At 37.0% G+C, this 15,753-nt stretch overlaps 1 protein-coding gene across 1 annotated transcript in view; it reads left to right on the top strand.

Annotated features, from left to right (window-relative positions):
• Positions 1-15,753, top strand: part of LOC129253053 (homeobox protein homothorax) — a 258,126-nt gene that overhangs the window by 129,990 nt on the left and 112,383 nt on the right. Inside the window, exon 3 of the mRNA XM_054891285.1 lies at positions 2,120-2,215. Coding sequence (XP_054747260.1) covers positions 2,120-2,215 — 96 coding nt within the window. The remainder of the gene's footprint in view (positions 1-2,119; positions 2,216-15,753) is intronic.

The following is a 15,753-nucleotide window of genomic DNA, read 5'->3' as shown; positions in this document are numbered from 1 at the left end:
AATTTTTACACAAAAATCACACCTAGCAACAGGGTGATTTTTTTTAATGATAACGAATGAAGATGAGGTAGAAATTGCAAAAAAAACGCTACAAAGTGGAATAAGAAAATTATAATAAATTGAATGAGGGAAAAGAAAAGCTAACAATTTTAACAAGTTAATTCTACATTTACGCGTATATGTATTTTCATTTATTTCAAAAATACATTGAAAAGCAGAATTACCTAAATAATTTTAATGTACAACTTTAATGTCAACTAAGCCATTTTCAAACAATTCTGATAGCACGGCCATTGAAAAGCGTCGACGTCTTGGGGGTGCTTCACTTATTGTCAGAGGGCTGATGTTTTCTCTATCACAAATACAGGTGCCGATAAATTTCTATTGAAATATTTCTTACATAAATACACTTAGTAATTAGATAATAGACAAACATTTGATTGAAAAGAATTACATTTTTCAATGCTTTTTGTTTTAGACATTTTTTGCAAAGAGAGTTGGCTTTTTATAAACTTAAGTGTTTTTTTCCAAAAGCAATATTTTTGTATGATTTTCGTCCGATCGTGCATTTAATTAAAACAAACAAACAATATTCTAAATCAATGAAAAGTCACAGAGCGTGCAAAGTTAATTCTGAATGAGTGTTTTTTTTTTCAAAGTGTGATTTTGTAGTTTTGAAAATGTGATTTTTTGATAACATTTTTATTAAGTTATAAAGCCAAATTTATGGGGGTGCGCTGGTGCTCTCTCGCAATCGCTTGATTACAGCCGTGTCCGCTAGCGGCAAATACTGTAGATACTCCAATGCATGACGTGCGCAACTTAGCAGTCAAAATAATAGAAAAACACATAAAAAAATACATATATGTGTGCAGCTATAGAAGGTGGCGTAAAATTGTTCGTTCAATTTTGTTTTTGAATAACTTTATTACTAAATTAAAAACTGATCTTGAGTGATGGGAATCTTTCTTTTGACCTGTACACGTTCTATTGGTAGTTTGTATATTCCTGCAATCTAGTTTACAAATGTCAAACGTCATTTGCAAAAATTATAAATCTTCTGATAGAATGATTAATTTTGCGCCACCATGCAAACCTTTTGTTAAGTCTTTCGCTGCACACTTCCTCCTATTTGTGGCATGCATCTTAATGTTTTATTATATCATATTTAAATTAAGTATCCTTTACAAAAGAGAACTTAAATAAAGAACTACTGAACATAACTATGACATACTGGTAGCGAAATTGCTCAAATCACATGCCGATTTCTACCTCTACCTCTATAAAATTTGTCACTAAACAAATATTTTATTTTATTGAAACCCCATGTAGGCATGTTTGTATACACTTGTACTCCATATCTACCAAATACTATTATCAAAGACGAAATAAAACATAAATATTGTTAAAAATCCACACAAGCCCTGTTCTTAAGCTTCATTTAATACCTATAAAATCTATATGCCTTAGAGCTGTCAAAAATACCTACAAGCGCAGCAAAATAATGTGGTGTGTACCAAAAACTAATATCTATAAGAAATTCACAACCCATTGCTCAAGTATAATATCATAATATGTATGTACATATACACATATGTAGACACAGGTATGTAGCGAGTAGGTAACGAAGGCGCGTAGAATGAAATGTTAAGCCCGCTGCTTTAATGTTAAGTTGACAAGTGTTACAAATTTGCTATTTTTCTTGGTAGTTTTCCATCATTTCACTTCAATAAATTTCTGAAAATATTTACTCGCATATATGTATGAATATATATGCGTATCTAAATGTACATATGTATGTGAAACTTTGGAACATTTTTTTTTTGCCATAGCGCCTGCTTGTTTGGTCAAACTTTGCTCTTGGGTGCTGCAACTCTTGTCGTACTTAGCTCTTCTGCCTTTTTTTGTTTTGAAAATATTTTTTTATTATTATTTTTAAATATTCACTTTTTCTCTTTTTCTTGATAATTTTTTGTTTTACCTGTTTTCTTTCATATTTTCATTTTTAATTCATTTATTTATATTTTTTATTGAAGTTTTTTTTAATTTTTTTAAATAACATTCTCATTTAGGTGTACTATATTAATGAACGGCTTCTCTGTTTCTTAAAAATTTTTAGGTCGATGGTGTCGAAGAGAATGGTCATCACCTGCCGATGCTAGAAATGCAGATCCCTCAAGGCGGTTATACTCCTCAGTCTTCCTCGGCAGTCCTGGTAAGCAAAATAAAAATATTTATTTTCACTAAAAAAAAGTAAAGCAAGACTAACTTAAATGGAATTTTAAGTGTGAGGGGGGGGGGGTGTAAAAAATAGGTTCTTAAAAAGCAACATATGATAGCTTGAAGTAACTCTGGATACAAGTTCCTTCTGGTACTTACACCTAGCAGAAGTTTGTATTAAAGATAGAAGTAAATGACTTGCTTATGCTACTTTTATGCATAAATATTTTCGGTATTCTACTGATTTCTTTATAGTGACTATCATTTTTAGCTTAAACTAAGTGTATATACGAGTATTTTGAAACTTCAAACACAAACCTTGTCGAAAACAGCTTTCCTACATTTTTGAGTTCTTTTTGTTTTTTTTTTTTGCGATTTGCTTGCTTCACGAATAAAACGCCAACATTTTTTGTTTTCAAAAGCCTTATACCTGGCCCCTGCCGTAGCCGAATGCGTAGGTGCGGGAATACCAATCGGTAGTGCATAGGTTCGAAACCATAGACTTGAAACCAAATGACGGTAAAAGTTTTTTCTAATAGCGGTTACTACTCGGCAAGCAATGGCATACCTTCGGGTGCATTTCTTCCATTTGTAGAACAGCAGCAAGACGCCTACCACAAATAGAAGAAACATCTTAGTCAAGCACCCAATAAAAGGTCCCATAATATATGTATACATATATGTATTTCAGTGAAAGTAGGGCTGAGGCATATAATGAACCTCCACAACTCAAGTTAAGCCAATGAAGTTCTCAAGTATGTCGATTACATTGCGGTATATGAACCTTGAAAAATAACCAGAAGTTATCTGTGATTGCATCTCTTTAATGAGTTCAGATACATGGCTAAATCTCTTGATACTGAGCACACAATAAGTTAAGTCCAGCGTTAGACACACAACACCTCCGAGTGCAACATTGGGTAATTTTCTGAAGGTCTCTTCGATTGCGGCATGAGGGAGTTCTAGAAAGTCGCTGGTAAAAGAAAACTGAGTTACTATTTTCTCATTCAGATTATAAAATAAGTGATTCAAAGAGCAATTGTATACAACAGAAAAGTTTTTCTAGCCGGTGCCCTTAATGCTACGCCAATTCTAGTTTATTACAAAATTATATTCAGGTTGAAAAGCTGTAATTATCGAATGAGTACAGAAAATAATAGATTTTTCGACTTTGAAGTCAATGACAAAGCCATATGATGCTCTTTTGGTTAGAGGTATATAGTTTTTTTCCATTTAAGCGGTAGATAAATTGTAAGAATTCTTTTTCATGTCAGAAAGGCACTTGGAATTTTGGCATAGCTTCTGAGGGCCAACTAATATGTAATTAAAAAGGAATTTGATGGGTTACTTCCGCTGTGGATGCCGAACGCACAATTCACCCAGCTACATGTCGAAATTGATACCGGGAATTAAAACTTATCTTTTACATGGAAGGAAATGCTCACAATATATGCAAAAAAAAAATTGTCAAAAATCAACGCGATTTTCGGGACTTTCAAAATAATACTATTATATAAAAACTAAACAGGCTATAAATCGGCATACCCGAAAATTGTTTAAAGGTTCTGATTAAAGAGTTACAAATTTTGTCACTTTTTTTTAAATTTGTACAAAGCTTGGAACTTTGCCTTATACGTTTTTTGTTATAGAATGAACTACATTTTTTATAAAAAATTAAAGAAAAAGATTTTGGCATAAAAAATATTGGGAATATTGCAAAAAGTTCATGTTCTATGAATTATGTGAGCAGAAGTGTATGTACCTTAAGTGATATTCGTTAGGTAATGTAATAATAAAATATTACTAACAATAAGTAGCTAAATATTTAAGTAAATAGTATTGATTTGACGCCAAAGTATTTGCTGAAGTAAATGCCTCTTCGAATACGAAACCTCTTAGTATGAACTTTTTGCAAAATATCGAGGGTATTAGATTGAAGTTGCAGCGTGAGGAGGACACAGTCTCGGGGCTCTACGAAAATCACCTAAAAGCAATATTCAAGCAAAGCTCCAAAGTGAATTTTAGAAGCGACCAGGAAAATACACGCGAAAACCAATTCAGTACCAGCTTTAGATATTATATTGTACGAGTAGATTGGAGATGCTATGCAGAGCTCAAGTGTAAATAGAATAGACAAGTAAAGCACCCGAAGTGAACAAATGAACAAAAAGCAACAAAAAAAAACAAAAAAACAAAAATATGGAAGGCCTGGGGCCAGAGGTACATGAATGAAAGTACGATGTACTCGTATGTTGTAATGTGTAGAGGCGAAGAATAGTCGATAGATGGATGAAGAGACGCAGATGTTTAGATGGATAGCTGAATTTACCAACGTAGGCAGGATGTTGAAGGAAGAGCGATTCACTTGCGATAGACACTGGATATTGTAGAAAGGTTGTATTTCTGATGCAAAGCTTCAAAATCATACAAAAGATGATGCATTTCCAAACGTCCGGGTATTCGGCGTACATTTTCAATGAATGTGGCTGACGAGAGTCACTTTAAATTGCGTATTCCAAGGAAACAGGTAGTAGGTACATACATATATTGAGGAGCAATAAGCACAAGACTTCGAGCAATGAACAAAGAATGTAACGGCAATCGAGTGCCGTTGATATCACAGCCACAGCCACAGTCACTGCCTCCGCCGCTGCCTCTGTCTCTGCTACAATCGGAGCCATAACCACTGACAACGCTAACCGATACTGATGCAGATACTGATGCTGAGGATAATGATGAAGTCGGTAGACCAGTCAGCTAGAGAGCCTCAAGCTATGCCAAGCTATTCAAAGGCACTCTATCCCAGCTGCCACATGCCACATGCATACCTACTATGGAAAGTTAACGCATCATTTTGCAGCCTTGCAGGCTCGGGAACAAAAGTAAAACGAGTTGTGATGGAGTTAAGAGAAGCAAGCGCACTATTGGCGCTGTTTTCTAAGGCTGTGTGGTGAGCTTGATGTTTATGCTTGTGATGTTGGAGATGTGCTAGTGGTTATGGTGTTGGCGGTGGTAGCGGTGGTAGCGGCGGGAAATGAGCTTCTCAAACACATTTGTGGTATGCATGTCGCAGACGTTGTAGAACAGTTGATAGAACATGCCCGGCTTCCTAGCTGCCGCATTGCCAGCTTCGTTGGTCTTACCGACTTCAATGGCCTCAATGGATCTATCTTGCTGTTGTTTGGCTTGCTAGTTGGTTGGCTGGCGCGAAATGGCTGCCCCACAGCTTACGCGCATGTGGAGTACGTACGAGTACTAACGTAGTATGTGGCGGCAGCGCCAGTTGCCACATGTGGCAGGCTTGTAACCGAGTAAGTAAGTAAGTAGTAGATACATCAAACAGCGAATGGTACAGCAGTGGAAGGTTGAACGATTGTCGATGGATGGTTGGCTAGCAAGGTAGGCAGCTAAGTCAGTATAGTGGAATTTCGGAAGGGGATTTCGGCGGTGGTACTTCGCTCGGCAGCAATATTAGTGCCATAGATGCGATAGTAGATATGTTGCCACAAGTGTTTGTTAGTGTTAGTGTGTGTGTGTGTGTGGCAAGTGCGTGCAAAATCGCAGGTAATGAACGTTGTTGGGCAACGATGGCTACTAAGGCGAAGGCCGGGAGTAGTCAGCAGGTTGGCAGGCGGAAATTGCATTGTTGAATGATATTTACGCGCCGCATAACGCAAAAGTTAAGGTCGAAAAAAAGCAGTAAACAAAGCAAGCAAGCAACAGACACGCCAGACAACGCAGCCAAGCATACTGAGCAAGAAAGGGTGGGTTAGACGTGGCAGCGGCCAGTCAATGCAGGCAGCGCTAGTCACTCAACTATGAAGCAATGATGAGATGGGCGATACGCACTGACATACAAACTGGAAACAAATACTTTGTATGAACGTAAATGTTTTTGTCTTTTTGTGTGCATGCATCTCTAAGTTCTCGTAGTTCTGTGGTGCAACTTCTTTTGCATTGTGATGCGCCATCATACTTCACATTCTTCGGCTTAGAGAGCAACTCTGTCTTTGAATTAGCCGTATTTGTGTTTTTTCCATTAGCTGATTCGACGCTTCTGTGAACGTATTTTTTCAGCTATGCGCTTTAGCTTTAGTTTCAGCTTTAGAATTTGAATTATTTACCGCACAAGCGCGTGAGTGTTGCAGCAAAGTATGCCCCTTATACGCAGATTCACTCTAAAGCGCTCAAAAAGTACTTTTGTGCTTGGGCGACTTGGCCAAGGCTACTGCTGCTGGCCGGCTGGCTGACTGACTTGCGGTGACGGGGTGCCATTGGTTGCGCCATAGTCGGTGACTTCAATTTTAACTTCTTCTGCCTCAACCAACGCCATTAAAAGTTTTTTTTTCTCTTTTAGGCGTTGGTGTTCGCTGGCTCATGCATGCGTGCTTACAAAAAGAAAAATGTGTATATGTTTGCATTTAGTTGTAACATCATCATTGGCGCATTTTGACTTTTATGGAACGACGTTCGATCGGTCGCGTTCATCTGTGAACTTAAGCGTTGTCGTAAGTCTGTATTTATGTCGATTTTGTCGCTGATGCGACGTTAATGGAAATCGCACACTAGCACATAATCACGTACATACATGCATATATTGCGGCGTGCTTCTGTCTATATCGCCATAGTTCACGTTGTGGTGAGTCAAAAGGCTAGATGTTTATGATGTGCCGCAGATTTGAAAACGAAATGGGTTTATAGTAAAAGAGTGGTGCGAAAAAATACTTACAAGCATTATTTCGCAAACTTGACATATTTTATAATTTTGTGGAAAAGAGCTTAAAAACAAGGTAGTAATAAAATTTAATCGTTTAACACCAGAACAACGCTTCCAAATTGTGGAATTTTACTTTGAAAAAAAAAATAAATCTCCTCTGGAAGTTTTGAAGAAGACGCCGAAATTTGTTGTCGTTATCAAGTTGTTGCCCTTTGCCCTTCGAATACGTGGGAAATTTTAAAGGGTCTTGGCTTATGTGCTCATAAAATACATCTCAAGCAGCCAAATAACCAGCGTTTTCGACTCATTTTTAGTGATCAAGCTTATTCAGATTTATTGGAAAAATCAAGTCAAAGTTCTGGACTTTGTATAAAATTCGCAAAAATGTAACTAATTTTAAAAAAGTGGCATCAAAACTTTTTAATCCAAATTTGATTTTTAAAAATTTATTTTTGCTAACGATGTTCAGCATTTTTTCTATAAGAAGCATGTAGTCGGAAGACTTTTATATGGAACAAAATGCTCAATGGAAAAAAAATTGTCTCGCTTTTGAATATTAAAAGACCGTACTCTTAAAGAACATAATAAAACGGCATATCCTTATATGTTCTCGTAATTTTTATTCTATTGAATTTAAAATTAAATTATTTTTGAAATTTATAAAAGAAAAAATTGTTTTTTTTTAATGCTCTTCACTATGCTATAAAAAAAGTATGTTAAATATTTTTTATTCCGTGAAGAGCTTACGGATAGCAAGGCTTTGATTAAAATTTCTAATATTAAACTATAACTTAACTGGCTTTCTGGCGGCATACAGTTTTTGTTATAGGGAAATTCCGGTTCAACTATTTTTTGGTTGGTAAATAATTACCTTTATAAAAATACCAAACCCGTTCACAAGGATTTTTTTTCGATGCTTGCCCATGATGGCCTCCAAACAAAATTCACCACAGTTGAAAAATAAAATTCTAGGATGCTGCATTTTTAATTATCTGGCGGTTAGTACTTTTATATTTAGACATAATCTAATCGAATTCAAAAGTCAGAAATATCAGTACGAGATGTTAAGACTGCTGAGATTTAATAGATATGAAAGGCTGATTGTCCCCAAATATTCGTACTTGGCCTCATCAAAGCTGTTCTTCATTAATGGTGTGGGGCTCTGTAATTCAATTCATGAAGCTGCCATTACTACCACTATACCAAATCATGTATGCTACTATTTATGTGTATGACTACTCCAATATTTACTCTAAGTTTTATTTTTAAATATACATAAATATTTAGATAAATAGATTTTATTTTTGCCACAAAAAAGCTTCGCGCAAAAGCTAGGTCACAAAACTGGCAGACGAACATCAACACGCACTTCACTCCACTCTTGAAGCGGAAGCCCGGTCAGAGGCCCAATGAAGCATGTGCGTTTCGAATCTATACAAGGATGTATATATACACAAATTTTTCCCTTTACTCTAGATGCCGCTGCGTTTAATTTACTTACTCCAGTTCTTCTTAGGAATACAAAAGTTCCTTTTGTATAAAATATTTCCTTCGACACTTATGTCGATCAAAGTGATTACAAACTATTAAGAATTCATTAGAAAGCTGCATATCGTAATCAAGAGCGCAACGCTATGCCTGCAGCAACAGCAATCGTGTCAATAAAGTGATTGGTATGACAATACACCAGCAATAACGAACTAAAAAAAAATATAAAATAAGAAACCAATATCGCGGAAATAGTTTCGTTTAGCGCAAATCCATAAACGACAATAAAGAGTATTGTCTGGACCTCTATATATATATTTTTGTATATACATATATGTATATAGTATATATGTACACAAAAGCATGTACATAAATATACAGCATTCAAGTATCTCAGCTTCACTGACACCCGCTTCACTTTTCGATTTGTCCCACTCTCCTCTACTCTACTTCAAAGCGCTCTTATTGCCTAATACGCTGTTGTTATTTTTGTTATGCTTTTTGCTGCTGTTGGGCAATTCGTTAAAGTCAATTTGCAAATCATTTTTCCATTGAAAGCCAATTCGAGCGCGACCACAATCAGCACCGTTGCGTCTCAGCCTTCCATGCGCCGCACTAAGCTGACTTAGCTCTAAAATCCACGCTGCAGTCTACCGAGCGACAAAGGAATGAGGAATCAAATGAAGGCTTTCAGATCAATACGAAATGTGGTTGAGGAGATGAGGTAAAATGGGAAGAAAAAAACCATCAAGAAATGTTCAAAAATGCCAGACTTTGTGCGCGATATGGAAATTTGCGCGACTTCAACATATTTGCGCATGCGGCAACTGCTGTAAACCATTTGCTTTTTTTTTATAAATTTCTGATATTTCTTGCGCTTTTACTCTTCTCCTTTACTTGTTGCCTTTTGTTAGCTCGATTTGGCTTGGCATTACCAAGAAATTGTTGCTGAGAGCCCAAATGAGCGGTGTTGCAAATGAGTTGTGGTGGGGTGGGGAGAAAGAAGTTGTTGCTTGATGGTTTGTCGCTGATGGCCTTGGCGCGGTGGTAACAAAAAACAAAAAAGCACACAGCTACAAAGACAGCACTTCAAAAGTAACGATTTTCTTTGAAATACACACTTCTGCGTCAATAAAGTTAAATCGCGTTTTTGACCGCGGCACTGAGTCTAGTGCGAATGAATTGGACGTCGGTCGAGCTGGCTTTGCCGCTTCATCTAGGTACCTTTACTGTAGCATTATGGCATTGTGGCATGTACTTGCATTAAGTGCCAATGCTGCAGGGCTGTACTCATGTCTCATTCCAAATTGGCGCTTTTACTCCATTTCGTATATTTCTGATACATGAATTGTGTCTATTCAAATGGTGTTTTCGCTTGAACACAATGGTGTGTAGACAATGTAGTCTTCTGACTCTAACTATTCGTAGCTAGAAGATGCTCGTGGATCATTTGACAATTCATAGATTCGTCCGCTTTACTGCTTCCGACGCCCTTACTAGAGCCCCCTAACCACATTCGCTCTTACTAAGTTCTATCCATCTAATTTCCTCATCGATCTAACGTTTCATTTTGCCGACAGCCTGTCCGACGTCTCTGCCATCCGTCTGTTCAGCTTTTAATCTAAATTTACTGTCTGCGACTATCAATTTACCGCTACGATTTTCAAACTCACTGTCTTCACCAGCATACTAAGTATGTTTTATTTTTTCTCCCCGACGTCCGATCTTGATCACTTCTCGAACGTGGTGTAATAACACTAAATTGTTGCTGATTATCCTTTTGGCGGTTTCGCTCGATCCATCGATACAACGATCTGCCTGTCTAACCAACAACCACTCCAGTCAAGCATTCTATGTTTGCCGCAATTGGCCAAAAATAAGAAGAAATAAACGTAACGATTTTTACCGTTCTTACGCGATTTTCTCGCCAATCTTTATATGCAACATTTCCACTCCTCTCTCGTCCTTTCACATCCTCTCCTTATCGAGCTTTTTCTCGATCGTTAGCCTTTTGCACCGCCAGTTCGCTCGTTTGCATATTGAAAGCGTCTAGTGGCTGCAGGTCGTCGTCGTTGGTGCATGCGCAGCCGCATTAGCAAACGTTGTTGCAGCATGCCACAAGATGCCTCCATTGTGCGCGTCTTCTTTTATTGTTGTGTGCTTAGAGTTTTTGCTGTTTTTTTGTTATTTTTTTTTGCTCCTTTGGCGCTTTTTGCCAAGTCATTTGCTGCTTCATCGCTGTTTCGTGTATGGAAAATGGCGTTACGGCCGCTACGCAGCCGCCAGAGTAAAAACACCAAAAACAGCAAACTTTGCATGCCTCCTATGTGCCAGTTGGTACCGCTGCTGCATGCCACTTGCATGTAAAACTATTTTGCATGCCGCGCTGTCTGGCTGCCAGTGTGCTTACATGTATGCAGTTGCTATACTTACAATACGGCATTTTTCTTTAGTGTTTCTGATATTTTTTTGCTGTTTTCTGTTTGTTTTTTTTGTGTATTCTAGCTTTGTTTCTTTCGGGTTCTTTGGTTGAATTTGAATGAAATCAAGCAAAAATCAAAGCACTTCTACCGCCTGTACTGACATGCTTTTGCAAAAGGAAACACTCACACACGCAAACCTACATATGTAAGTATATATATGTGCGAGTATGTATGCTATGCTGCATGATTCAAGCATCTGGGTGCCTTCTAGCTTGACTGCCATGTATGTATGTATATAGTACGTGTACATACATATGGATTTGATGCAACTTGAACGGCACTTATCATTGCGCGTTGCGATTGTGTTTAGCGAATCACTTACCAGGAAAATCTGAATGCGATTGCTTTGAGAATGCAAAATGCAAAATCAGACATATGTAGATACGTGTAAATGCATGTACATACACACACACATTTACATACGGACAGATGCACGTATGCACAAACGAATGCATTTAAGCTCGTACTTAGCGATTCAAAGCGTTGCGCGCGCGTGTACCGCTTCAGTGATCAGTCTCAGCAGCATCAAACAAAGCGGCAAAGACCTTAGATTTCCACTGCTTACTGACTCACATATTTCACTGATATTCTAAGCTAAGTGATGCTTTGTTGTTTTTAATTTCTTTTTTTTTATTTTAGTTATAGTTTTTTTCAACGGCATTCAGTTTCGCTATAGTGTCGAAATGAAATGCTTTACTTGCCCGCTATTTTGTTGCTTTGTCGGCAAAATGCCGCCATTGCAACGCAGCAAAAAAGAAATATACCCACAAATGCTGTGTCACATACGAGCGAGAGAGTAAAACAAAGCACTTCGTTTAGCAAAATGTCCTTCCAGCATACTTGTATGTATCTACAAGTATATAATAAAATCGTGCTCTTGTTAGCAAACTTGCTGCGAAATTGATTGACACCGATAAAGTCAACGTTCACACTTGTTAAGTCAATAGAGCCACAATAGGCGCCCCTCAACACTGCACTCACCACAAATTTCATCCTTTCTGCGTCGATATGTAAGAGACAATTCTCTGATATGCTTAGCTGCGTACCTCGCCGATTGTTTTTACCTCACAACGCCTCCATACGATCGGCATGCGGAAATACGCTTTTCACCGGCAAGCGCTGAATTGCAATAAATTCGAATTAATTTAAATTTAAGCAATTCTTTTTTCTTAGTTGCATACACAAACACATACGCGTACAAGCAATGCAATTCATTCCATTGTCTCAATTAATGTGATGTGTGGCTTGTCTGCCGCCCACTTGTTTTGTGCTGAAATGTAAAATGGCAAAATTTTTGGCGTTTCCTACCACGGCTGTTTTTAAATTAGCTGTTCACGCATATGCATACCATGTAAATATGTAGGTATGTGTGTGTGAATATAATTTTTTCTTCTTTGCGAAATTTCAATATCACTTAGCTTTTTTCTTTTCAAGTTGTTGAATGCTGCAATACAACAGCCAACGCCAACGGCTATCATTTCCGTTCAGTAATGAGTTTTTGAATTCCTTAACCTGTGTGCAGCTGAGAAAAAATTGAATTTGTTTTCAACTGATCCACGAGCATTGGGTTAAATTTGACTACCTTAAGATTACTTATGTAACTAACGAGTGAAGAAAAGAATTGTTATTGCCCAAAAATAGGCTTCATTTGGCAGCAGTCGCTAGACTGCATACAGTCAGTCCAATCGTGCATGTTGAGACATACCTGAGGGCAGGCGTGAAGTCTTCCAAGTTCATTTCTTTTATACTAAATCTGGGCAAAAGGAAGAATTTTGCAAATTTTAGTTAGTAGCAAATTTTATTTTCTTTGAAGTCCACACAAGACTCAATAATACAATGCGCATTGAATTCATTTCAAACTAAATTAAAAATATAGACTATTCACAGTCTATATCAAAATTGTTTTCTTTTTTGTTTTTGTATTCGTATATATCTCAACACAGGCTCAAAAACGGGTTAATCTCAAAATTCCTTTATTTTATCTTTTATTTTATCCTCATTAAGTATAAGCCGTCTGAAAGCTTTTGTAAAAATCCAGCTGTATGAATGTCTGTATGTATGCATGTATCATTATAAAAGCACGTATGTAGGTAGAACCGAATACAAAGCAAAACGGTATTACATTTCAAGTCAATATTACTCATTTAGCTGAAGATTAATGTCGGGCAATTAAGTTGCACATGCTCAGAGTGGAGATGGCGAAGATAAGAAATACGAGTACAAGCGAGATAATTTTTCGTGCGAGGAGCACGGCTTAGACGAAAAAATCCCATGTCTGCAAATGCGAAATTCGCTGAATCCACTGTTTTTGTAATTTACATAAATTTTGACTTTGGTGAAAAATAATTTTATTAAATTCATAAAAATTACAAATTTAATAAATATAAGAAAAGTGAAAACTACGTTTGCTATATAATTCTTTTATTTTTTATTTTTATTTAATATTTGTTTTTAATACCTATTTCGACAAATTTTAGCAATATGATTTATAGTCAAAGAAAATGTAGAGTTTTGCGCGCATATTAAATATTTGCAAAATCTCAGTCTCGAGATGCTCATCACTTTTCACCACCTCCTCGTCTGACTGAAATTCGCTCTTTAGTCAGAATATTCTCTTACCATGTATTACAAGCAGATACTGACCTATTATTTTGCCAAATAGCAAAGTGATGGAGATCAATAGGTGTTAGTGCAATGATCCCACGGCGGGGAGAAAACAAAAGGTGGCGAAATACGCGAACCACTACGCCGCTCTCAGTGAATTTGACAGAATCAGCTGGTTTGCTGAAATAATATTTGAATATTTGTATTATTTTATTGTTGTGTTGCCTTTAACTCTTAGTCTTATTTCCGAGCGAATTTCCCCTACAACGCCATTATTTTACATTTAATTACATGTTACGTCACAGTTACAAATACTATGACGGATGTGGCAATCTTGTAATTTATCACTCTTGATTGGACCCTCTTTTCATTGGTCTAAGATCAAACTTGCCTTTTTATATGAAAAATAAATTCCGAGAAAATCGATCTTAAACAGGATTCTTAGAACGCAATTTAGTCCGAATATTGCCAGCTCAACCGCAACGTAGTTGGGACCCAAACAGCGTTTGATATTCATGGCGAAGCCAATTCGTCCAGAAATCTGCTACACTCCAAGAATGATAGAACCCAAGATTTGGCCATCCGAAGCATAATTGTGAAAATAACTTTGAATGCTACGTCATAGGTGAGTTGCAGAGAGAGACGCGGATAAAATGAAAACAAAATCCTTTAAGTGAGGTTTGTAATTTAAAGTCAAGTCCAGAGGTGAGCAAAATTAAAAGTGGAATTGTACTGGTCAGCGCAAAATAAGTGAGATTGTGTTGACTGTATCGGGTGTTTTTTAGCGGCATGGGAACTACCAGTATCGATAGCTATGGTTTGTCGGCAGAGAATGGCAAGGTTAGATTAGGTTATCCTGGTTTGTAATAAGCCACGCATAGACCTTTTGGTCCCTAGCGATACCAGTTGGAGACCGCAGAGAATGGCAAACTTTGTTAATATTTTTGCTCATCATGAATCGTTTAAAACCAGAACAATGTTTCCAAATTGTGGAAATTTACTTTGAAAAAATAAATTTCTTCGCGAAGTTCATAGAGCGATGTATTGAGGAAAACGCTGAAATTTCGATACGTCGTCGTTCTTAACTTGTTCATCTTTGTCCTGCGACTTAGTGGACAATTTTACGCAAGGATCTTGGCTTTCGTGCCTGTAAAACACAACTCGTCCAAGAATTGAACCCAATAGTTTGCGTCGCATTTTTCTGATTGGGCTCATTCAGATTTATTGGAAAAAGTAGTCAAAAACTGAACTGATCGAATAGACCATGTAACTGGTAGCAGTGTCGGACATATGGCGAATATCGTATTCAAAAAATAAACTGCGTGCAGATATCTTATGAGTATAATAATAAAAAAAAATTCGTTCCAACAGTAATTCTGTTCTGCAATATTATTTTAAATTCTCAAGCTCTTAAAAAAACAAGCTTTATAAAAAAAATTAGCATGCCCATAGCTGTGTTCGTTGCCATCTGAATAAGGGCAGATTGGAATAGCTAAGAATACATGCGTAAACAAACCGCTGACATCTCACTTATTACGAGGGTGCTGATGGTTGCTGTAGAGATATTCCGGAAGAAAGTTTAACCAAGTTCTAGATACTTTGTAAAAGAAGAAGGCAGAGATCTCGTGACGATCAAGACACTTGACTCTCTTTCCATCCTGCTCACATAGTTGAGCGCATATCCCTACATATACTGTCTTTTTCCAATTTTATTTTATCGTTCAATAGTAGATGTCAAGTTGATATCAGCTACACGATTTCCCGAAAGCCTTTGGTACTGTTACGTTGATTCATTCAACAGTTGCTGTTTTCTATTTATGACGTCATTGCTGGTCTCATTGATTGCCGGAAACTACTTCAGGTGAAAAGCTTCAATGCTACGCAACGCACTGACGGTGAATCAGCACCTATTCCATGTCCGGCTAATTAAAGCTAATTATTATAATTTTGACCCCATTGCAAGAGCTCTCATTAAATTCAATGGAATATTTAGTATCTTTGATTCAGATTTTGCTTCTGTGATCTGGGGTATTCACTCAATGCTTGATTCTTTATCATAAATTCTTAAGGGGCTTTCCTTTCTTGCAATCATGTCGCATTTATTCTGCCCTGCATCAGGGCTGTACAATTTTCCTGTTCTTTTCTGAGGGTGATTTTTGATTATCTCTTTGTTCCCAAGTTCATCATAATAGTTTTGCGGCAATATTAATTTTTAGAGGAAAACTGCAGTGTATCGTTTTA

The sequence above is a fragment of the Anastrepha obliqua genome, chromosome 1 (assembly GCF_027943255.1).
Source record: "Anastrepha obliqua isolate idAnaObli1 chromosome 1, idAnaObli1_1.0, whole genome shotgun sequence".
Taxonomy (NCBI): domain Eukaryota; kingdom Metazoa; phylum Arthropoda; class Insecta; order Diptera; family Tephritidae; genus Anastrepha; species Anastrepha obliqua.
This window is presented reverse-complemented; position numbering and strand designations above follow the sequence as displayed.